Source organism: Gossypium raimondii, chromosome 5 (genome assembly GCF_025698545.1).
Source record: "Gossypium raimondii isolate GPD5lz chromosome 5, ASM2569854v1, whole genome shotgun sequence".
Classification (NCBI taxonomy): Eukaryota; Viridiplantae; Streptophyta; class Magnoliopsida; order Malvales; family Malvaceae; genus Gossypium; species Gossypium raimondii.
The window spans coordinates 50,139,401-50,163,693 of NC_068569.1; the positions used below are offsets into that span (position 1 = coordinate 50,139,401).

General features: G+C 35.7%; 3 protein-coding genes across 7 annotated transcripts; 2 read left to right on the forward strand and 1 right to left on the reverse strand.

The window, feature by feature from the left end:
* Positions 1-502: 502 nt before the first annotated feature.
* LOC105766384 (tRNA dimethylallyltransferase 9) lies at positions 503-5,544 on the forward strand. 2 transcript variants are annotated; one of them, XM_012585820.2, is made up of 12 exons: positions 503-910; positions 1,120-1,173; positions 1,904-1,946; positions 2,084-2,192; positions 2,451-2,649; positions 2,772-2,997; positions 3,266-3,354; positions 3,883-3,977; positions 4,246-4,321; positions 4,728-4,867; positions 5,040-5,100; positions 5,303-5,544. In XM_012585820.2, the coding sequence occupies exons 1-12, from the start codon at positions 674-676 to the stop codon at positions 5,315-5,317; spliced, it is 1,344 nt and encodes a 447-aa protein (XP_012441274.1). In that variant the 5' UTR covers positions 503-673; the 3' UTR covers positions 5,318-5,544. The 2 variants fall into 2 exon arrangements, 1 of the variants encoding a protein (XP_012441274.1); XR_001125204.2 differs by having other exon boundaries at positions 505-910; positions 5,040-5,200.
* Positions 5,545-14,515: 8,971 nt separating this feature from the next.
* LOC105766386 (malate dehydrogenase, mitochondrial) lies at positions 14,516-17,516 on the forward strand. Its single transcript, XM_012585825.2, has 7 exons — positions 14,516-14,840; positions 15,413-15,586; positions 15,956-16,124; positions 16,344-16,405; positions 16,530-16,651; positions 16,762-16,879; positions 17,107-17,516. The coding sequence occupies exons 1-7, from the start codon at positions 14,610-14,612 to the stop codon at positions 17,245-17,247; spliced, it is 1,017 nt and encodes a 338-aa protein (XP_012441279.1). The 5' UTR covers positions 14,516-14,609; the 3' UTR covers positions 17,248-17,516.
* Positions 17,097-20,714, reverse strand: LOC105766385 (transcription factor GTE4). 4 transcript variants are annotated; one of them, XM_012585823.2, is made up of 5 exons: positions 18,821-20,714; positions 18,680-18,725; positions 18,450-18,563; positions 18,269-18,328; positions 17,097-17,971 (listed from the first exon to the last, which is right to left on the reverse strand). In XM_012585823.2, exons 1-4 carry the CDS (start codon positions 20,432-20,434, stop codon positions 18,300-18,302), a joined length of 1,803 nt encoding a protein of 600 aa, XP_012441277.1. In that variant the 5' UTR covers positions 20,435-20,714; the 3' UTR covers positions 17,097-17,971; positions 18,269-18,299. The 4 variants fall into 4 exon arrangements, with proteins under 4 accessions (XP_012441277.1, XP_012441278.1, XP_052485991.1 ...); XM_012585824.2 differs by having other exon boundaries at positions 17,097-18,009; XM_052630031.1 differs by lacking the exon at positions 17,097-17,971 and adding an exon at positions 18,032-18,100.
* Positions 20,715-24,293: the final 3,579 nt, after the last annotated feature.

Below are 24,293 nucleotides of genomic sequence, written 5' to 3' on the forward strand. Positions count from 1 at the left end.
TCAAAGGAAACTCTGGTTTCTCTCGAAGCAGATCAAGCAAAGGGTGTTTTCTCCTTTCAGTTTAATTCTATGTAATTTTTTTAAGTAATTGTTTTTATTCAAAAAAAAAAGTTACTGACTAGTGAGATAAAACTTTCAAAAGGTGTAATTTTTAGGTTGATATATGTTATTAGTTCTTCTACTTCTTTAAAATTTGAGATCTAATTGTATATTTTAAAGTTAAAATTTAATCCTTCTACTTTTAATTAAAAATTCTAGTCCGATATTATTGCCATTGATAATTTTCATAAAAGAATTGTCTATTTAAATATATTTATTTTCTATCAATCATTTACAATATTATATGAGAACAGTCTAATCAACATACCAAGTTGATAAATTTTAGCGACTTAATTTTTAATTATTTAAGTATAGTGATTAAATTTTAGATTTTGTAAAAGTACAAAGACTTTATGCAATTTTGACCAATTTTTTGTTAACCAAACTGTCACAAAGGGGCAAAAGAAAAAAAAATGGATATCTTCTGAGTTCCCATAGAAAATCTAATCTAAAACCCTTGATAAAACCTTACCCACTCCACCAGTTTAGTCCCTAAGACATACCACACCAAATCAAATCCTTTGAACACCCAAAAAAGAAAGAAAAGTAGTCATAACACATTCATTTTGAAGAGATGATATTGAGTGGAATTTACAGCCTTCGAAGCATACGATTGCCTCAAAGACCCATTTTTCCTTCACTTCGTAATGGTAGAAAAACCTTAGTTACAAGCTCAACTTCTGTTTCTGTCAACCAGAAGAAAGAGAAGGTGATTGTAATATCAGGGCCAACTGGGGCAGGCAAAACTAGGCTTGCTTTGGAACTTGCTAAGCGTCTCAATGGTGAAATCATCAGTGCTGACTCTGTTCAGGTTACTTCCTTCATTGAACAATACTGTTGTTGTGTTTTCGGAAATAAAATGAAAAAGGAAAGGAAAATTGGGTTTTTGTTTTGGTGAGGTTTGAGTTTGGTTTTTGGTTGTGCTCCATTTGGTTGCTGATAAAATTTCTGGGTTTTAGTTGTTTCTTAAGCATTGCTTGTTTTCTGTTTAAGTGGATTATCGGATGTTATTAATTGCAGGTTTATCGAGGTCTTGATGTGGGATCTGCAAAGCCTTCTCCATCTGATAGACAGGTGCCTAATTGTAGTAGATTGCTACATATTTTGCATTTTTCTTTTTTGTCTAACGGTGGGTTTGGATGGGCGATTGGGTGCGGTGCGGTTCGTTTAGTTTACTTTTTGTCTCATACTAGAGTATTGCTACAGTATTTAATCTCACCGCCACCGTTATTTTTACACTAACCACAAGTAAACGCACCGCTCATCTAAACTCATCCTAAGATTTCCATTTTCTGGCTTATACAATTGAGTATGTTTGTAATGTTCTTTGAAGCTTTATTTATTAATATATAAAGGGGTAGGGGTTGTCCAGAGATGGAATCCATGAGTGGTGTCAATTGAAGTTTTGAACACAAATTTTTTGCCATTCTACCCGCGGTTCAATCAACATGTTCTTTGAAGCTTTTGCAGTTTTCTATATTGTTGTTCTTTGACATTTCAGTGCTTTAATGCCATTCTATATATGGACACACGTTCAGATTTTTCAACCATAATTTTCTCATCAGTTCAGAGTTTATTAAAAGATATATGTATTTTTTTGGCGAAATATGTACCTAGTCTTAGGGCGGCATTAAGTTTTTTTCTCTCTTTTAAAGTTATCCAGAAAAAGAATACTATGTATTGTTTACAAGTTAGTTGCCATTCACATCATGTATTGTTTTGTCTAGGAAGAACTTCTTTGAAAGTTCCTCAAAACTTTGATGCATTTAAAGGGAAGGCTTTATGACTTCAAATCTTTCTGCAGGAAGTGCCACATCATCTGATTGATATTTTACACCCATCTGAAGGTGACTTTCCAGTGATCCCACTATTGTCAATAAGGCATATTAAGTCATTCTCTTTGTTTTTAGGCGACTTTTAGTTCTGCTTTTCTGATTTACTTCACTGATTATATATATATATATATATATATATTCGAATGCAGACTATTCTGTAGGACAATTTTTTGAGGATGCTAGGCAAGCGACAAAAGATATTCTTCGTAGTGGCCATGTTCCCATCGTTACTGGTGGGACTGGATTGTATTTGCGATGGTATGTTACCACATATCCTTTTGTATAGGTGAGCTGTAATTTATCCTGAAAAGCAATCTGGATTTTTTGTCTTGATTTTCTTCTTCCAGCTTTATAAATGTCTCTTATTAGAACACCTAGGGTAGCGCTGGTTCACGATATGGTTTAGTTGCAGAATTTTTATTGGTACTTCATTAGTAGTTGGCTTTCCTTGCTCAAAAGGTGGTGAAAAACATCAATGGAGATAATTACTATTTTCATTTTTTTAATATATGTTAGGTATATATATGGAAAACCAGATGTTCCAAAGGCCTCTCGAGAAGTTGCAGCTCAAGTATATTCTGAGCTTGCCAATTTTGAGAGAGATGGAGACTGGGAGGCTGCCGTGGAATTGGTGGTTGATGCAGGTGATCCGAAGGCCCAGTCTTTGGCTGCCAATGATTGGTATCGCTTAAAACGTAGCCTTGAGATAATCAGGGTATGAATATTGAGTTGTTTTAACCTACATAAATAATTGGACTTTCTGTTCTGTGTCCGTGTCTATTACCAGACTTGAGAATTGGTATTCATCTTTATTTGGTCTCTCTTTTGGGTTGACAGTCTAGTGGATCACCTCCATCTGCTTTTCAAGTACCATATGATTCTTTTCGAAATCAAAATGACCCAAGTGAAACAAGTGACACTTGTGACTTAAAGCCTTCTGCTGATGAACTCGAGCAACATAAAGTAAAGGATTTGGACTATGAATTCATTTGTTTTTTCCTCTCAAGTCCCAGACTTGATCTCTATAGGCTTATTGATCTGCGGTGTGAACATATGCTTTCGGGTAGGTCATATTGCTCTGGTCTATATTTTATACAATTCTCAAATATTGTATTCATTTAACTTTGAGTGACGTATAAGATGAACTTCGTGTTACATATGTCATAGATTCCCAACAGATTTGGGTTTTGCTGTCTGAATAAAATGTTGTATTTGATCAAATTTTCAACAATTGGCCGGATTATTAGTTTGTAGTATTTTTCTTCCTTTGCGAAAAACAAAAATTCTTTAGTGGTATTCATTCTAGTTGCTTGGCTTCAATGATATAACAGATGGTATTTTGTCCGAGGCTAGATGGCTTCTGGAGACGGGCCTTCTTCCAAATTCAAACTCTGCAACTCGAGCAATCGGTTATAGACAGGTATAATTTTATACCCCCTCCTTTTTCATAATAATTTATTTTAGGATGTGCAAATAAATTGTACCTTTTCATTTCTTCTGCCATAGAATAAGTTTTGTGAATTTATCTGGTGTCCTACACCAATGCTTATAATTTAACAAGACAAAATCTATCGGTTTTCTTCTAATTGATTTCATGTGAAATTAAATTAAAATTAGTGAAAAAGGAAAAGACAATCAAAGTTGAAGCCAAATTTTTTGAAACTAGCAGTCCGGACAAGGCAAATGCTTGTAGTTACCAACTCAATGGTTGCTCATACATCCTTCCTAGGGTTCCAACTTCCAACAATTAACTCTGTCTCGTATTTATGTCTTCAAGTCATGAATGTATTTGCTTGTAATATAGCTGCAGCCTTGCAACTTTAACATCTTAATAGATTTCTGGTTAAGTCTCCATATATTGGTTTTTAAAAATGATTATGCCCTTATTCAGTTCTTTACTTGTTTTGCTGAAGTTTTTTTCCTTTTTTGTTTGATAAAATGATTTCAGGCAATGGAATACCTACTGCACTGTAGGGAACAAGGGGGCATAAGTTCCACTAGAGACTTCTATTATTTTTTATCCGAATTTCAGAAAGCGTCTAGGTATCATATTTATAACTTCTGAAGCTACATTTATTTACTTTGCCTTGCAAATTTGAATTTGTTTCGGAATGCCATATTCTACTTTTTGGTTTTCCAACGTTTAAGTTGTTGCGGCTTTAAATTAGGTAAAACTAATTAGATTTATCTTTTCATGGATTGAAACTAGTTTGCTTCATCTATTCATACATCAAACAGCCATCTTATATTACTTACTTTAAAAAATGTATCCTGCAGATTTGAATCCAGCTGCCCTTAATCTGTTTTGCAGGAATTTTGCGAAAAGACAAGTAACTTGGTTTCGAAACGAGCGTATTTATCACTGGCTGAATGCTTCTAGACCACTGGTATCTCACTTCTACCTTTCTTTCTTTATGTTGTTTAATGAAGTCTTACTTTGTAATGATTATCGTAGATGGTTAAACAATTACGCTAAGTGATTTCTTTGAAATTCCTAATCTACCCTTTACCTCCCTGTGCTTCTCTACTTAACTCACCTAAAAAGCTCATGACATGCCTATAACCTCTAGGAGCCGCTCCAGCATTCATGCCATTGAGTGGCATCATCATGCTAAGTGATTCACAAAGATGTTCTATTTTTCCTTTCCAGAATGCCTTTTAGAATCAAATTTTTGGTCCGGTATTTATGTGACTCTAGATTGCAGCTTCCAAGCCCTGAACATTATGCTTAAATGGTTTAGTTGAAATCCTTTTGAGCCCTACAATACTAAATTCTTAGAGGTCAATTTTCAGGATAAGGTGCTTAACTTCATTTGCAATGCATACAATGACCAAAGTGGAACTCTACATGTGCCTGAATTACTTCAAATGAAGAAATATATGTCAAACAAACGAGAAGCTGCTGAACTAAAGGCTTATCGTGCTAAAAACAGGTACCGTTCAAGAACATTAAGCTTTGTATGTATCTCTCAGTTTACATGTTTGTATTCGTACACAAGTGACATGTAAACACGCACTTGCATTTTTTATATTATATAACATGTCCGTGATTTACGAATCGGCTATAACTGTTTCCATTTCCTTCTTTTTTTAATAAATATGAAGGCATTTTGTCCACCGCGAAGATTGTTCAGATATTCTAGACTGGATAAGGAGTACTCAAGAGGTGAAGAGCTAAATTCATTCTTTCAATTTGATGTGATTCCATTTTGTTCTTATAGAACTGGACGTCAGACATCCTTATCATCCAACTTTTTTGCCATAAGGTGTGGTTTTTTTGGACTATTTGCTTTCCAAAAATCTCTTGAATCTTTCTTTCACTATTCACTTCAAGGCTTACTGATATTTTCATGCATCGATCCCGTCAGCTAAACGTTGTTTAAAAAGTCATCTTCGGATTGGAAGAATACCGATATAATCTGCCCCCCGGAGATGGAAGGAATTGTATGTATTTCTCCGAATATAGTGTTACCAAACCGGTCGCTTCGTTTTTTCTTCTTTGCCTAATCTTTTTTTGGTAAGTTCAGGAACTGATTACTTGTTGTAATATGAGATCAAGTACATTAAGTGATTGATGTTGTTCATAAAGTTTCAAAACAATTGTTTTTAATTGTGTTTTACTGGTAATGTGAAATTTTGTTGGTGATATTATCATGGGAGGGAGCTGGCCCTAGTGTTACAAGTTCTTTTGACAAACCCAAAAAAAAAAAAAAAAAAACACTGTTGTCAATGCTTGGTTGTGTTCTATCTGATGAAACGAGAGACAGCTTTTAGATGATGACAAAGGCCTATCATCAAAATTATTCCCCATGATTGTTTTGATAAATAAAAAAAACAATGACCTTTGCCAGCCAGACATCTATTTCCCAATCCAATGTTTAGAACAAGGATCATACATACATACATATATATATATATATATATATATATATATATGCAAAAGGTTCAATGTTTACACAAATTCAGGAGGTTCGATGTTTCAATTTTGTTACATAGAGAAAAAAATTAAAAATAAAGTTTAAAACCGAATTTTACAATTTTTATGCAAAAGGTTACCTGTAAATAGTTTAAGAAAACACAGTATAAATGCAACATGTTTCATAAACTAAAAAAACATCATAAAAATATTAATTTATATTTGATGCAGTGTTTATATACATCATGGATGACTTTTAAAATTTTATTTTAAATAATTTTATCATTTAATTTATTAATATTATCTATATTTAAAGGGTTAACGAGCTAATGTTACTCATCAATCGGTTTTAAAAATGTATCAATTTTACAAAATAATTTTTTTATATAAAATCTAAAAATACATACACATTATGGTGGAGACATCATAATTTTGGGTAATTTACCAAAAAAAGCCGTTTTTTTTTAAATTTACCGAAATGGGCCAATTTTTTTATTATTTACCGGAATGGTCCATTTTTCGAGAAATCGCGTCCACGTTAGCGCGATGCCAGGGTACATGGCAGGACATCGCGTCCACGTCAGCAGGTCACGCTGACGTGGACGCGATGTCCTACCACGTAGCACGTTCCTGGGGACGCGATTTTGACGTATTTTTCACGTTTGGTTTTTTTGGCTTTTAGGGTTTAGGGTTTAGGCTTTTTAGGGTTTTTAGGTCCCGGAATAAATTATTTCGAGTTCACGTTTCTGGTCAAATTGTATAAAATCGCTTCTACCAGGATGCTATTTGAGAAGAAATTGTGAAATCGTGCCCTCGTGGACGCGATTTTGCTATAGTAGGTCATGTAAGAAATAATTTTTTTTGACGTTTCTGAGCAAATAGTATAAAATTACTTCTACGAGGATGCTACTTGAGAAGAAATTGTGAAATCGCGCCCTCGTGGACGCGATTTTGCTACAGTAGCAAGTTTGGGCTAAGGCTATAAATTAGGCAGAAAATGTTCTTAGAATGCATAAGTCATAGCAGAAACAATTTAAAGAGGCTAAGAAAGTTAGAGTTTCAAAATGAGTGAACGTATTAGTGCTGTTATTTACTACGATGGTGAGGTTTGCCACACCGAGAATAGTGTTATTTTTTTGTCGGAGAATACGGTGCGACTGTCATTTAACCAGAACATAGATTTGACAGAACTTTGTAAAAGAATTAGGCGTAAAATCTTCGGAACGATGCCAATGAAAATTCTGTCAATCACGTATCGATTTTGTTCTTGTGTTGATCCGGTGACATATGACTCGTTCGACATAAAAGGTGCTCGTAGCTTGGAGGCAATAGTGCAGACTCATCTTGCTAGTGGAGCAACTTATATTGAGTTATATGTACACTTTACGTCGCCAAATGGTGTACTTCCGTCCGGTGTTTGAGATGTATACACGACCCTTGGCCGACACTCGGTTAGCGGGTTACAAAATACGGAACAGCCCATGTTCGGTAGCGGTGTCGAATGCACATCCCCCGCAAGACACTCTGTCGGTGGATGGGACATGTACATCAGTGGCTCGACGTTTGATGCTGGAAATACGTACTGGGGAACTGCATCAAGTTCTAGTGAATGGCAATCTACATCCAATTGGGGACGTTATCAAATGCCCAGAAGAAGGGATGACGTACTACCTACGACGTCAACTGGTAAGGGGACGTCGTATGCTGCAGATGATTATGGGTTAGAAGATGACTCCGATGTGGATCCACCTCGAGAGCCCGGGTCGGATGGTGCAGAAGTGGGATTATTTTCTGAACCGAGGCCTATTCCAACAGAAGGTGATGATGCTGAAAGGAGTTCGATGATGAAGAAAATCCACGATTCAGAGCATACTCACCTCCAGCCCACATGCATAATGTCGATCTATCAGCAGATGATGCGTTAGAGTTTCCAGATCTACCACACTGGTTGTGCGATCGTACAAGTTCAGGGGTAGATTTTGGTGAACTTGAAGTTGGTAATCAGTTTACCAACAATGATAGTTTTATTGGTGCTTTGAAACAGCATAGCATCAAAAACGGCGTTAATTACCACGTCGTTAAATCAAAATCTGATAAGTTTGAGGCGAAGTGTGCGGTGCAAGACGGCACATATTCATGGAAAATCGTCGCCTCGTTAAGGAAAAGGACAGGGTTGTGGGAGATAAAAAAGTACAAAGGTCCACATACATGTGCTGCAGGTACAGGATTGAATGTATCTGAATAATAATTTTATTTTGCAATGTTGCATTATTTAATGTACTCCCTCTGTAGGTGTTTCACAAGATCATCCCAAAATGGATTCAGCTATGTTAGCTAGCTTGATACGCCAGATAAAAGCGAGATCCTGTGACTTCATGCGGTGATAATTACCAATATCCGTAGCCAAATAGGGTACACGCCTTCTTACCGCAAGGCTTGGATAGCTAAGCAAAAGGCGTTGGAGAAGATGCATAGTGGGTGGGATGCCTCATATAATGAAATATGGCAGTAGTGTCAGGTGCTAGAGAGATACGTCCCAGGTGCCATCACAGACCTTAAAACGGAACATGCGTACTACAACGGTCGATTGCTACGTGGATGCCAAGTGTTCAAACGCCTATTTTGGACCTTTAAGCAATGTCGAGACGCATTTCCATACTGCAAGTCGTTGGTACAAATTGACGGTACATTCATGTTCGGTAGGTATACTCATCGGCTATTGGTTGCAGTGGCACAGGACGACGGTGGGAGAATTCTTCCAATTGTATTTGCAATAACACCGGGGGAGTCGTCTGATGACTGGGATTTCTTTCTTTCTAGGTTAAGGAGGTATGTCTTCCCCCAACCTGATATCTATGTTATTTCAGATCGGGGCGTCGGTATACTAGCTGCATTTGATCGAGAGGGAAGCTTGTGGCAGTGCACACACCATAGATATTGCCTAAGACACGTTGCTTCGAACTACTACAGGCAATATCCATCTAAGAGCGAACGACAACAAGTGACCAACATGGGTATTTAGTTTATAACTGTATTATTTCGTTTGTCAATTTGAATTAGTTTTATTGGTAGAAGTGGTATAAAATATTTGCTATTATCTTATATTGGCAGGGTATGAAATAAATAAAGATCGTTTTCAAGAGATGTTGGCAATTTTATGATCCCAAAACGGAGAAGGAGCGGACTACCTTTGTAACATACGTTTCGAACAGTGGACACAAGCATACGACGGAGGCCTACGATATGGCCATATGACGTCGAACCTGGCTGAATGCATAAATTATGTTATTAAAGGAACGCGCCATCTACCGATAACATCGGTTGTGCGAGAGACATATTTCCGTTTGGCGGCGCTATTTCCAAAGCGAGCAGCAACTTATGCAGGCCAGATGCAGGATGGCCATGTATGGTGCAGTAAGGTAGTTGAAGAAATTAACAAGGCGAAGGCGAGGGTAAACATCATGCACACAGTGTGTCACGATCGAGACAATTTATGGTTTCGCGTGACGGAGTTTGACAGACCGCACCAAGGTGTTGTTAGCGGCAGTATCGTGTACACTTGCGAAACAAGACTTGTGACTGTGGGAAGTTTGATGCACTTCGTTATCCATGTGCTCATGTTATTGCAGCTTGTCAGAAACTCCGTCTAGATCCGGTGAGTTATGTGGACGAAGTGTACAAACTAGAAAACATGTACAACGTATGGAGACAGGTTTTCCCACCGGTCCCAGATGAACGTAAGTGGCCGCCCGTATCTCTTGCTCCTTTTAAGCTGTTACCGGATAAAGAATTACGTCGCAAACCAAATGGTTGACCTTGCTCCACCAGAATACGGATCCGAGAAACAGCCAGTTAATAGAAGTTGTGCGGATGGTGTAGGAACCCAAGCCATACAAGTCGAACATGCCCTAATCGCAATAGCTGAATGTAATTTTAGAAAAAAATTATATTTTCTTCAATTATTAATTGATAATTGTATTAATTGTTAGTAAAATTATCAAATTAGTTTAATTTCTTAATTGTTAGTACCAGTCAAAACATTTTACCAAATCTAACATTATGTAAAATTATTAAGCCAAAAAATTTTGTTAATGGTTAGTAAAATTATCAAAATATGTAAAATTATTAAGCCAAAAATTGTGTTAATGATTAGTAAAATTATCAAATTATGTAAAATTATTAAGTCCAAAAATTGTGTTAATGGTTAGTAAAGTTATCAAATTATGTAAAATTATTAAGTCCAAAATTGTGTTAATGGTTAGTAAAATTAAGTTAGGTTAGGGTTAGGGTTTTAATTTAGTTAGTTTAGGGTTAGGGTTTTTAATTAAGTTAGGTTAGGGTTAGGGTTAGGATTTTTAATTAAGTTCGGTTAGGGTTAGGATTTTTAATTAAGTTAGTTTAGGGTTAGGGTTTTTAATTAAGTTAGGTTAGGGTTTTTAATTAAGTTAGGTTAGGGTTAGGGTTTTAATTAAGTTAGTTTAGGGTTAGGGTTTTTAATTAAGTTAGGTTAGGGTTAGGGTTTTTAATTAAGTTAGGTTAGGGTTAGGGTTTTTAATTAAGTTAGGTTAGGGTTAGGGTTAGGGTTTTTAATTAAGTTAGGTTAAGGTTAAGGTTTTTAATTAAGTTAGTTTAGAGTTAGGGTTTTTAATTAAGTTAGGTTAGGGTTAGGGTAGGGTTTTTAATTAAGTTAGTTTAGGGTTAGGATTTTTAATTAATTTAGGTTAGGGTTAGGATTAGGATTTTTAATTAAGTTAGGTTAGGGTTAGGGTTTTTAATTAAGTTAGGTTAGGGTTAGGTTAGGGTTTTCAATTAAATTAGGGTTTTTATTTTATTATATCAAATAATATCAAAATAACTCAAAAAAATTTCTATGCCTATTATATCAAATAAACTTCTATTTTATTACATCAAATAATATCAAAATAACTCGAAAAAATTTCTATGCATATTACATCAAATAAACTTCTATTTTATTACATCAAATAATAAATTTAAATACGGCAATCAATGTCTATGCTCGGGGGATTCGGTTCCACATGGCGACCGTTGACTGTTGCGCGCTGGATTCCTCCTTCCTCTAGCTTTCGGCAGCAGTTGTTCTTCTTCCGGTGGTGATTGTGCTTCTTCCGGTGGTGATTGTGCTTCTTCCGGTTCGACATCTGGTTGTCGGACTTGGGACGATGATCCACATTCAAAGAATAGTGTATGTGGAGGTGTTTGCATCATAAACGGTGACGGTGTTTGAAAGCCATACGTTGCTGGCGATTGGTAAAAAGGAAAGCTCCCCGAAGGCATGTGCGATCCCTCCTGCGCCGCTGGCCTAGATATCGACTGTCCACTCGGCATAACAGGAAATGGAGCTGAACCGGGCATTTGGCTCCAACCTGCCATAGTATTCAGAAAAGGATACATGTAAGGGTTAGGGTATATATAAGGGCTAGGAAACACACCTGGCATCATAGGGAAAAGCGGTTGCGTGGGTATCATCTGTTGAATTGCTGCGTCAGGTGACTGCGTCGGTGCTCTCATTGGGGCTGGTGATTGCATGGCCGCTGATGATGAGCCGGGTGACTGTCTGGGCCTCATTGAGGGGCTGCCTTCGTAGTCTTCTCATCTTGGATTTAGAGGCCCGCGCCTTTCCCTTCTGACACGTATTTGCCGCTGCCTCTCCTCTGGCGTAAGTAAATACGGCTTGCCATGGATCCTAAACCTAGGCATGTATTCTGGAATGCACGCTAACTCCGGAACGATGATTTGTTCCCGAGTAGGTAGATATTTATGCCGATTTTCCCATATTTTCGTGTACTCGGACCAGTATCTAGGCCAATCCGTACCTAATAGCCGAAGGTCGATTTTGTGGTGCTCGTCAAACTCCTCAGGGTCCGCAGGAATCGGTTGTCTACATCCAAACTGTCGTAGCACTCTGTCTGTCTGGTGGGGCTCCACGGTTGCATAGTTGATCAACACCACTTTCACGTGCCAAGCATTCGGATTTTGTAAAAACTCTTCCGGGATTACTGCCCGAATTGCCGGATACTCGTATGGTGTCCATTGAAACTATATGAACATGATAGAAATATTAGTTATATACATAATACTAAATACTAAATACTAAATATCAATCGACTAGCGAATGTATGGAAATATCTATTTGCAATAATACTTACTTCTGCTTCCGACCGTTGGTCCAATAGAAGCCATATATCTTCAAGTTCAGACGGTAATCCACGATAACTTGCTGGATGGTTCCACCTAATTAAATAAATTTTTAGCATACTTTTATTCTTACAAAATCTACATAATAATTCCAAAATGTAATATAAAATTTACCTCGTTACGAGTGGGAATGTATATGGGTGGTTCACTCGAGGACGTAGAAATGGAAAGCGAAACCGTGCCCATGATTGCAGTAGTGACAGGCAACCTCCGATGTTTGCTCTCCTCGGTCACGTCGCCCCGTACATCTCCCGATATAATCTTGCCAAGACAGCAGACCCCCAACTAAATTCACCGGCTCTTCTAAAATCAACGAGTTTTAGCAACCACCTTAGATGTACACGGCTCCGTGACGTGTCCGGCATCAGATAGCCTCCAATTATTTGAAGAATGTATGATTGAACATATCAGATTCTTTCAATTTCGGTTGAATTTGCATTCGGATTGGGGAAGGTGGCATGTAACCAGCTCATCTCGACCTTACCTCCATCTATTTTTTCCGGAATAGCGCCCAAAAGCTCGTAGCACACTGTCTCCCAATTGCTAGATTGGGTATACCCGGTGACTGGGTGCCCGTCCACCGGCAATCCCAACTGCATGCTGACATCTTCTAGAGTGATAGTGCACTCTCCACATGGAAGATGAAATGTGTGCGTCTTGGGTCTCCACCTCTTGATCAACGTACTAATCAGTTTCGGGTCCAACTTGCATCCCCGGCCTACCATCGCCACGTGCCAAAAACCCGCTTCCCGCAGGTAGTTCTCTACTAACGGTGATGGAGGAGCATGCATATTCCGGATATTGCATTCCAATACTCGATCTTCAGACTTTTATAACAAATAATAAATTAATAATTATCTAAAAATACATAAATAAAAAATCTTAAATAATAATTAAAAATTAAATTTAATATTTACCATTTTCATTTGCTCCATCGATATGTGATTCCTATCAAGACGAATCAATGATCCGCCATTGATGAAAATATAAAAATTTTAAAATTATTTTTAAAAATATAAAAAACTAAAATTATTTTAAAAATGAAATTGAGGGAAATTGAAATTAAATATGGATTTGTGAGAATTTTCAAGGAAATTGAGAGGAAATTGAAATTAAATATGGGTTTCAGAGAATTTTGGAAGGAAATTGAGAGAATTTTGAAAGGAAATTGAGAGGATTAGAGATGAAATATTAGATAGGATTTGTTTGTGAAAAAAATAAAGGGGTGGGGGTATTTATAGTTTTTTTTTTTGACCGTTGGGGGGGAACGATCAAATTTTTGACCGTTGGGGTACTGTTCACGCGCGGAGGACATCGCGTTCACGTCAGCGCGACCTGCTAACGTGGAAGGAAATCGCGTCCTTGACGTGGACGCGATGTCCTGACATGTACCCTGATATCGCGCTGACGTGGACGCGATTTCCCGGAAAATGGACCATTCCGATAAATAATCAAAAAATCGGCCCATTTCGGTAAATTTTGAAAAAAACCGGCTTTTATTGGTAATTTCCCCCATAATTTTATTATCTCAACTTTAAGGTGATAATTTGGTATAAAAATTTATTGTGACAAGTCACTTTTCCATTTAAGGTGATAAATTGGTATAAAAATTTAACGTGACAATTCACTTCTCCATTAAATTTAGGTGGCCATTATATTATATCACGTCACTTCTCTGTTAAGATAGTAACGACTATTAATAAGTGGATGATCATAATGTTATAATTTGATAGCGTTTGACTAAAACATAATATTTTATAGTTAATTATTTCTATAGTTTACCCTAAATTATATACTTTTTTAACTAAAAATATTCATGGGCAAGACCGAGTCAGGCTTAAGCATGATATTAACACATTTTATGTTTGCCTAAATCAGATTAGACCTGAAATATCAGTTTAAAATTTTAAACAAATCCGCTTATATTTGTAAATGGCTAAATTAAATTCTATTTTAAAGCCCAAACATATTATTCTTTATTATTTATAAATATATTTATATTATTTTTATTTACTATTTAGCAATTAATATATTTCTATTTATTAAAATTTTATATATATACATATTAGCATTTTCTCAATCTTTACATCAAAACATTGTACATTACTATAAATTTGATTTTTGTGTAATAAATAATACAACATAAAAATAAACATAATATAATATATTTGAAATTTAAATATTCAAATTCAAATTCAATTCATATTTTAAACAAATCTATTTTTTACGAATTAATCTTCGAATAAATTAACTCATGAACAGATCTATTCTAGAATCACGATTGCTTTTTTTGTGGAACATTTTAAATGCTACGTGTCTACATCTTAACCTATTATAACGTTCATGTTTTAAGATTTTTTTGAAATAATAAAAAGACGCTTTTATTTTTATTAATATTTTTTATATTATTTTATTTTCAACTTGACTAAATAAATACACAATAAAACCCCAATACTACTCCTCGAAGCCATCAAACCAGACTCCCCCAAAACCCTCGCCACAAAAGCAATCTCTTTTCTATTTTTCCCCACTCTCCTGCAAAAATGTTTCGATCCGTTGCTAGATCGGCCGCCGGTAAGAACCTCCTCCGACGAGGATATGCAACCGCCGTACCTGAACGGAAAGTCGCTGTCTTGGGCGCAGCTGGAGGGATCGGCCAACCCTTGGCTCTCCTCATGAAGCTTAACCCTCTTGTTTCTCAACTGGCTCTCTATGATATCGCTAACACTCCCGGTGTTGCCGCTGATGTCAGCCACATCAACTCTAGATCTGAGGTCCATATTAAAGAAAAAAACTCTTCATTTCTTTTCTTGATTTAAAAATGTATGCTTATGAGATTCAAATTTCCTTGTTTTTAGTTCACAACGTTAGTTTAAGCTATTTACGATATGGGTTTTGTCTTGATTTTGGTGTTTTATGTTGGATTTTCATTTTTATTTTATGTATTTACCTGATAATAGAACTTATTTTTTGCTTTTATAATGTGATATTCTGTATGGATGTGAATCTATAGTGAAGTTTTGAATAGATCTAATATTTTGTATACGTGGTTTAAGTATAACGATTTAGTTCTTTGGTTCCTTTCAATCTGACTTTGCTATACGTTTTTCTTCTGTGTAAGTGTATATGCTAATCTATTTACGACTTCATCATTTTACCCATTTGTCTTTGATACCTGATCATGCACCCTATCTTTAATTTGATTCAAATAGACTACTCTGTTTTTGTACATGGTCATTCTTCCTTCAGGATTATGATCTGCATTCTAATTGATAATATTATGGGCCTTAATTTGTATGTTTCTTTGCTCTTTTGTCAATTTAATTCTTTCTTGTATTTGCTTTAGGTTGCCGGATATGTAGGTGAAGAGCAATTGGGGAAAGCTTTAGAGGGATGTGATGTTGTCATCATTCCAGCTGGGGTGCCTAGAAAGCCCGGTATGACTCGTGATGATCTTTTCAACATTAATGCCGGAATCGTCAAGGGTCTATGTTCTGCAATTGCTAAATATTGCCCCAATGTGAGTGTCTGGCCTTTTCTTTTAATTTGAAAACTTATTTTATCAGGGTCCTTGATGCTTCTAAGAATTTAACTAGTGTTGGTTCTAGTTCTTGTATAATGACTATTAAAAGTCTTGTCTTACCAAGGTGGGGTAACCATAGAAATGATCGGAGAAGCTAAAACTGAACTTTAGAATCTGATTTAGTAATGAGTTATGTTTGATCTACCAACATCACTCATTTCTCTTTGATTTGTAAAATGTAATAAACAACTTTGATAATTGAAAGATATTGCTTACTTTCAAAGATCTACATGTATATATATTTTGCTTTCTGTTGTGAGCTTCTATAAGGCTAGAATATTTTAATGAAACAAATTTGTGGCACAGGCACTTGTCAATATGATCAGCAACCCTGTCAATTCAACTGTTCCTATCGCAGCTGAGGTTTTCAAGAAGGCAGGGACATATGATGAAAAAAAGTTGTTTGGCGTAACCACCCTTGATGTGGTTCGGGCTAAGACTTTCTATGCTGGGAAGGCTAAAGTAAATGTTGCAGGTTTGTTTACTACGTCTCCTTTCCTCACCTCACCTCACCTCTCTTATTTTCTTTAAAAAAGAGAGCAAATTCTGAGGCTTATCAATGATTTCTGGGGTTCAGGATTTATGTCTTAGTAGTAGATATTGTCGCTCTCTCATGCAAAATAGTCATAGCATAAGAGTATTTTGATTATATGAGGGATTTGCTGGTTGATTAAGTTTCTTCACTTGCTTGCAGATGTTAATGTCCCTGTTGTTGGTGGTCATGCTGGAATTACCATTCTCCCACTATTTTCTCAAGTATTTCCTTGTTCCTTTATGCCTTTAATCATGGATTTTATTTCATATCAATTGTTTTTTTCATTTCAGTTTCTTGTTGATCAGTCACCTTTGCTGATTTTTAGTGGCATTTTAAACTTTTTAGGCCACACCAAAAGCCAATTTACCTGAAGAGGATATCAAGGCTCTCACAAAGAGGACACAAGATGGAGGCACTGAAGTTGTGGAAGCCAAGGCTGGAAAGGGTTCAGCAACATTATCAATGGCGTAAGTTTCGGTTATGGCTTCACTGAATGGTTTTCTCCTAATCAAAAGATGGAAGTGTATAATTTTAGTTTACTTTTAGCCTGATGAATTTGTGTTGTTTCTTTGCACAGCTATGCTGGAGCCATTTTCGCTGATGCTTGCCTTAAGGGACTGAATGGCGTTCCCGACGTAGTGGAGTGCTCATTTGTGCAGTCAACTGTCACTGAACTCCCTTTCTTTGCTTCCAAGGTAATTTTCCCCGGCTCATATAGTTGATTTGTTCAATGTTACCTGTGCTCTACTTTGTTAACCTTCATGGAAAGGAAAGCTCCGAGTTTTGAATTCATGATCTCTACTGAAACTTGCTCCCACCGTACAGCCACTGCGAGGATATTAGCCTTGTACATTTTGCCATCCTATTAGGCTTTTAAAGGGTTCCACTTTATTTTGATCACTTAACACTGTCTGGCTCGCAGGTGAGGCTTGGAAAGAACGGTGTCGAGGAAGTTTTGGGGTTAGGCCCTCTCTCTGAGTACGAGAAAGAAGGGCTGGAGAGCCTCAAACCAGAACTTAAATCATCTATTGAGAAGGGGATCAAGTTCGCCAACCAGAGTTAAACCTGAACTACTTATGATTTCTTCCATTAGCCCAATCCGAAATTCTTAAAAAGTTTTTTTTGTGTTACTGTTGTATTTCATGCTGCAAGCAGCATCGGCTTTACTGAATAGGATAGGCCCTACATACCATCAAGTTTTCAAGTAATAATTCCCAGTGACCTGTTACAAAGGAGGGTTTGGTTTTAAAAAAAATCTATTTTTCCAGTTTAGTTGGGGTGTTCCATTCATTTAACTATATAAATTATGAAATCACATTTGCTCTGGGGAAACTGCTTTTTGGCTTGTGTTTTTATTTATTCTGCAGCCCATCTTTTTTGCAGTCAAATCACCCGGATTTGAAAACACCTTAACCTCATATTGGCTTATAACATCTTTAATAAGAGAAATTGATGCTTTATCTTTAAAAACTTGTGTTATATCCTAAAGGAATGAAGGCTAGCCAAAGAGATAAACAAAAGTAGCCATAACTAATACTACAATTTGTTTGAAAAGAGGTTTACCATTGGATAAGGTTTGTATGATCCAGCTTTGGTGAGTTCAGTGATGGAAAACAAATGCATTGCTTGACATCCATCCATTTCAATATGTTAGAACAGACGGGATTTGTTCACGCATTTCGATAGGGGTACTCTTGTCGCAGTTTTAGAAGTTTTTGGCTTCTACTTGGTAATGATCTTGAGTCAGCTTCCCTTCTTAAAATGATCTACAAAAGCAACACGTGGAACTAGGAGCAAATAGGTTAACTCCGACGCATGTCAAACTCTGAGAAGCATGCACACAATGGTTAAAAACGATTCATCGTATCTTAGAGTTCCTTTTCATCTCGTATAACAAGGGAAAGCAATTAAAGGCTCTACACAGAAGCAAAGAACTAATTTTCAGAAACCAAGTGCTCTGGTGCCTTGGTATAATTTCAAATGCAACTCAACTTAGCACCATCAAGAAATTGCACAACTTTTTTGTGGGAAATAAGAACTGAAAAGTTTTCAGTTAGTTCATTAGCCAAGAAAATATCCCCTACCTCAGTTAAGTCCATCAAAGACAGGGTCACCTTATCCGGATAAATTATCACTGTCAGAGTCTGCACAAAGTTTTAGCGTTAGATCCTAACAAGAAAGTATTAGCGTGAAAAATCTGGCATATATACAGTATACACTCATAAGTCGTAAGAGCAAAACAAAAGGAAAAACTTTAGTATTTACCTCTTGATGAGGATCCAGAGCCACTACTAGAACTGCTTGAACTACTTGATCCACTCTGATTATTTTGTAGCCTTTCTCCATGAACTGAAGGTGATGTGGGAACAATCCTCTCCACTGCTTAACAATCAAACCAGTTCGATAATGAATGCAAGAACATTTCATCTTCTTCAGAACCAAACAAGTGAAGAATAGACCAAAGCGAGCAAATTCTTGTAGGTCATGGTAATTACCTGTTTCAGCTACTTTTGGTACCTCTTTAGTAGGTGGTTCCGGATTCTGCAAAAAGAATAACAACAAAATGTTCCAGTGAGCAACAATTCAAAACAGGGAAAACAGTTAGGTGTTTCAAAATCACTTGTTCATCATCTTACAGTCTCCTGAATATCATCATTTTCAGCATTTGCTTGATGTGCAACTTCAGCTTTTCTCTTGTGTTTGCTCAAACTCTTCTTATAGTTGGTCATAAATCTATCAAGTTCCCAAAGTGTTTCTGGATCAAAACTGTCAATATCCACCTCGATCTCATCTTCTTGCTGGAAAAGTGCTGGGTTCCTCTTCTTAATAATCTGGACAATGCTATCAAGTTTATCCGAAGGCAAGTTCTGGAGGTTTACACTGAGTCTCTGTTTCTCATCATAAGTCATATCCCTCTTATCAGGATCCTTTGCCTTGGGTTCCTTTGGTGCTGCAATCCTACCAGTAGGAGTCAAGTCAACATCTCTTGACTTGGGATCATCGGGCATTGCCATGGATCCTGGTCCCTCCAAAGTCCTAGCTTCTAATGATAGCGATGAAGTAGGAGGAGCTTGAATCGGAGCTGAAGCTGGAGCCAGAGCAAGAATTTTCCTTGAAGGGGGAGTTGGCAAACTATAGTCGTGAGTCCTTTCAAACCTCCTATTAAGATTATACTCGGACTCTATAGCTGCCCAGTTTTCTTCAAATATCTCCAACAATTTTTCAGCCATAAAATGTACATCCTGTCCTTTTGGGTTATAAAGCATTGCATTATTGAAAGTTAGTCTCACATCCTCTGCAAACTTCCTAGGTGACTTGTACCAATTCTTGTTCAACCTAGTCTTCACCGTACCCAAATCCATAGGATGCTTAACAATTGAACAATAATCATGCAACCCAAGTCCCTTCACATCCACCGGTTTATTAAACACCCAACCAAACTTATGTTTCATTAACTTCCCCAGCAAATTACTACATCTCTTCAACAACCGATTTGAGAACTTCTCCGATGCAATCCCACCTCCCATTTGATCACCGTTACTCTTCCCAACGGTCGGCTTCATCTTCTTATTACTCTCCCTAGGCTTCAACTTCTCCATCCCTAAAGCAAACTCTGGATTCTTATAATACGGATTTGCCTTCGGGTTTCTCTTCCGTATCTCCACAAACTCGCTTCCACCAACATCATCATCGTTACAAAGATCATGCTCTGCCATTGCCATAGGTAACCCATGAAAAGACCTCGAACTAGGCAATCCTACAGAACCGACATCCGAGTTCACTCTAACTAAACACCCACCACCTCTATCAACATTCTCATTCCCCGAAACCCGAGAATTCGCATACCCCCCACTAAGCCTACTTTCTTTACCTTCAAATTTCTTAACTAAATCCCGAACTTGTTTAAGTTCACTAGCTAGCTTCCTCTTCAAACCTCTCACCTCATTCTTTGACAAAACATTCAAGCTAATCTTAACAAGATTATCATATTTTACATACCCAGATGTTGAAACCCCATCGGTAACATTCCGTACACCCTGCTGCAACCTATTATGAATAGAAGAATCATCAGACGCCACAGCATCGAAGGGTTGGAGTGGCAACTGCTGAGAGTTGTTATCATCAGTTGTAGTAGTAGTAGCAAGAGTTTGCTGAGGGACGAAAGTGGAATTTTTGGGTTTATTGTGGTTTTTCCTGGTATAAACCTTATTGTTCTTTGCTTCTTCACCTTCAATTTGCCCCGTAGCCATTCATATAAGATTAAAAAATTGGTAAAACCCTAATTGAGATAGGTTAAAGGCTTAAAAAAGGGGGGGTATGTTGGGATCGTACGGAAATATTAGGGTTTATGAGAGTGATAAAAGGTAAATTGATAATTAGGGTTTAGGGTTTTTTCCTAACACTGTTGAAAGAGGGAATTTTGGAGGGGCATTGGATCCGTACGATTTTTGGGGTTCTTTTTGTTTGTTTTCAGAGTGGAGAAGACTAGAGAGAGTTGAGAGTCTGAGACTGGAAGATGAGTCTCCACGCGCTGAACAGAGCGAGTGGGAGAAAAGGGACAGAATGTTCAGGGGGGTATTGCCACGTCAGATGGGACCTATAATGCAATTTGGCTAATAATAACAGGGTTATCCTGAATTTAATTTTAGGTCGAAAATCGTGGATTTAATTTCATATTATATCGCCCTAAACTTTTCAAATTTTAAAATTTCAGTCCTTACTAAACTATATTTGTTAAATTCACTACGTTAAGTTTAGTTATTTCCAAAATCCGATATGGTAAACATTTTATCCTATGTGCAATACTATGTTAGCTTATTATTTTCTCATATTATTCACTAAAAATTTAATTAATCGATTAACGACTAATATTTTTGTCAAAATTGATATTTTAAAATTCAAAACATATAGGGACTTAAAATGATCCAATTAGAGAAAATAGACTAGTTCTATAACTATACGCATAAGACAAGACTAATAATTTAACTACGATTGTTTGAATTAGGACTTCAATTTCAAAATATGAAATGTGTAGGGATTAAAATTGGCCAATTTGAATCAAATTAAAGTACAATGACTAAATCCACTAATTTCACAAAGCACAAGGACTAATAGTAGAATTTAATCATAATTCTATTTTATTTTATTTTTACAAAATTTAGAATATTTAGTATGTTATGTTTCATAGACTGAAAAATTAAGTGTTGAATTTAAGTTATAAACTTTGTCTGGTATTTTAATTAAAATTAAATACTAAATATAATTAGATTGTTTGATAAATGATAATATAATCTTAAATGAAATATAATAAAATAAAAAAGAATGTCTTTATTTACTTTTATCACTTTTTATATTTTTCAAGAAAAAAATTATTTAATAGGTTTTTTTTTTGGGTTCTCAACGTGTTTAATAAATTAAGTTAGTGAAAATTAAAAGTGGTTTTATTTAAAAATTAAAATATTTTTATATAAGGTGTAAAACTACCTATAATCTTTTCCAATCATTAAATAGAAGGATAATGCGTTGTAGCATATTCAAACCCACAATCTTCTGCATTGAAAATAATGTTAATACCAATACTAATCGAGCTAAAACTCAATAATAAAAAAGTCCTAAAATTTTGAATATAATTTGGTCCCTCAGTTATCAAAATTTTCAATTTCATCACTAAACCTTTTAAATTGGTTTTTTTTAGTCACTGTGTTAAATGTTAACACCGTGATGATGTGGCTTTTATTTCTTTTTCTTTCCTTAAAAAAAAACATTTTGGTTTCTTCCCCATATCTTGCTACCGCCGCCGTCGTCGGAATCGTTGTTCTTTGGAATCTTCTTTGGTCACTCTAGGTATTGACGAACTCGTCTCATCGTTCTCTACCACTCTATTGGTTTAGATTTTTCGAAACCCTCTTTAAAACTTACAGAGCTTCAAGCCGAAATCCAAAGGAAAATGATTTCGATATGCAAGGTCAATCGTCTGATCAACATGGAATCGAGTTATAATTCTCTTCTCCTCCTGCCGTTGGCATTAAGAGGAAGATGCTATAGCGCTGAAGAATTAAGGGAGTTTGAAAACGAGTAGCCTCCTCTATTTTTTGTTTTGGGGGTTCGTCGGATTTTAGGGGTTCGAGGTGTCCGTCAGAGAATCCCAACAGTGAGAAGCACTTGTTCAAGAAGAAGAACAACATATGACGAAACCAACCCCATCGAGGGTCGCCGACAGAGATTGGACCAAGATACGGACGAAGCTTTGGCTTAATTTTTATTATTTTTGAGTGGGTTTCAAGGGAAACCAAACTGAGAAGAAGAAAGAGGGGAGAAAGGGGACTGTTTTGGTGCCAGTTATGTCGCGAACGATGACTGGTGACCAGCATCGACAGAACGGTAGTGGAGGAAAGCTTAAGGCTTTTTGGGAAAAATGCCCGTCAAGTGACCAAAAAAAACTAATTCGAAAAATTTAGTAATTAAATTAAAAATTTTAATAGTTAGATGATGAAAATAAAAATATAATAAAAATTAAGGGACTAATTAAATAGTTTACCCTCAAAGCTTATCAAAACTGGGAATTAAAGTTTTAATGTTTTCGAATGTGTTAATTAACCAAAAAAAAGATATATATATATACTCTAACATATAACGGCAATGTGATATTCTTAAAGAGATTGATTTTGAAATTGAAATTTGAAAGTACGTTTGATTAAATTTTGAAAAAGAAAATAATTTTAAATTTTAAAGACTTTCAAAATTAGAGAAACGAGTTTTGATCTTTGTATTCAGTATTTCAAGTCGTGCCCTTCATTCTAAATTTGTTAGCCTTTTATAGAGGGTTATTATCTCTTTACTTCATTTGAAATGAAAAATTTAATCCCGTACATCATTACATAATTGAAACTTTTCAGAGAATATATTCTCTGGTTACAAAAATACAAATTACAGAGAATTTTCACTGTTCATGCTAGAGAATCTTACTGTTTCGGTTAGAGATTTCTACTGTTCATGCCAGAGAATATTTCTTATTCATCTTTATTCATTACTTTTGCATTAATTTTTCTTTATCCTAATAATGAATACTGAGGTGATATCGTCTGCAAGATTTGAATATTTGTAATTGGATTTTGTCAAGGATTTAGCCTGAGAATTTATTACATCGGACAAGTTGTAAGAGAGAAAAGCAAATGCATAAACTACATTGATTACTACAAATGTGTCATCGGAGTTGTCATTCTATTATTCTCCTTATACCAATATTTCATATGAAGATTTCTTTAAAAGATTTTTCTTGAGATATTTTTATCAACACCCAATTCTTCAATATTTATAATTTTATAATTTTTTATAATTTTCATAAATTTTATAGTTTTATTATTAATATTAATATATTAATATATTTATGATTTTAAATAATCAAGCACAGAATGAACTTAGACTAATAATATCTAGATTCAAATGAACTTGGATGTTCATTTGTCAAAATAGAAGAGTTTAATTGATTTTATTTTCATCATTGAGGGTTCAAGTGGATGCACATTTTCCATAAAAGACTTGTTTAAATTTTTTTTTTTATAAACCATATGTATCTTCATTCGTTTTATGGTTTGAATATAATCATATTCAAACCAGAGATGATATTTAAATAAAGCCTTTTCAACGATACCAGTTTAAATATAATCTTATTCGGGTTGGGGTGATATTTAACTAAAGCCCTCCCAATAATATTGACTCCAAAATTCGAACTTAATTCAAATGACGGGAGAAGAAGTCAACTCTTGAAACTAATATTTTATCTATACTTGAGAAATAAAATTAAATATTAACAATTTAGTTAACATGCTACTAAGCATACTTTAACAACAATTTGTGTAATTTAGCCCCTTTGTAATTAAGCACTTGCTATAAATATTATAGATAGCAAAAAAGTGAAATGCAATCCATACTCAGTTCAATGTTTAGAGTGATAGGGACGAATTTGGAATACAAACAGAAATAATAGAGAATCTAAAATTGCAATAAATTAGGCTTTTTTGACATTAAAATATACAAACAAATTCAGAAGTATCCTTCACTTCATCACTTGCAAGCTTTGAAATCAGTGTAGCAGGCGTTGACAAAATC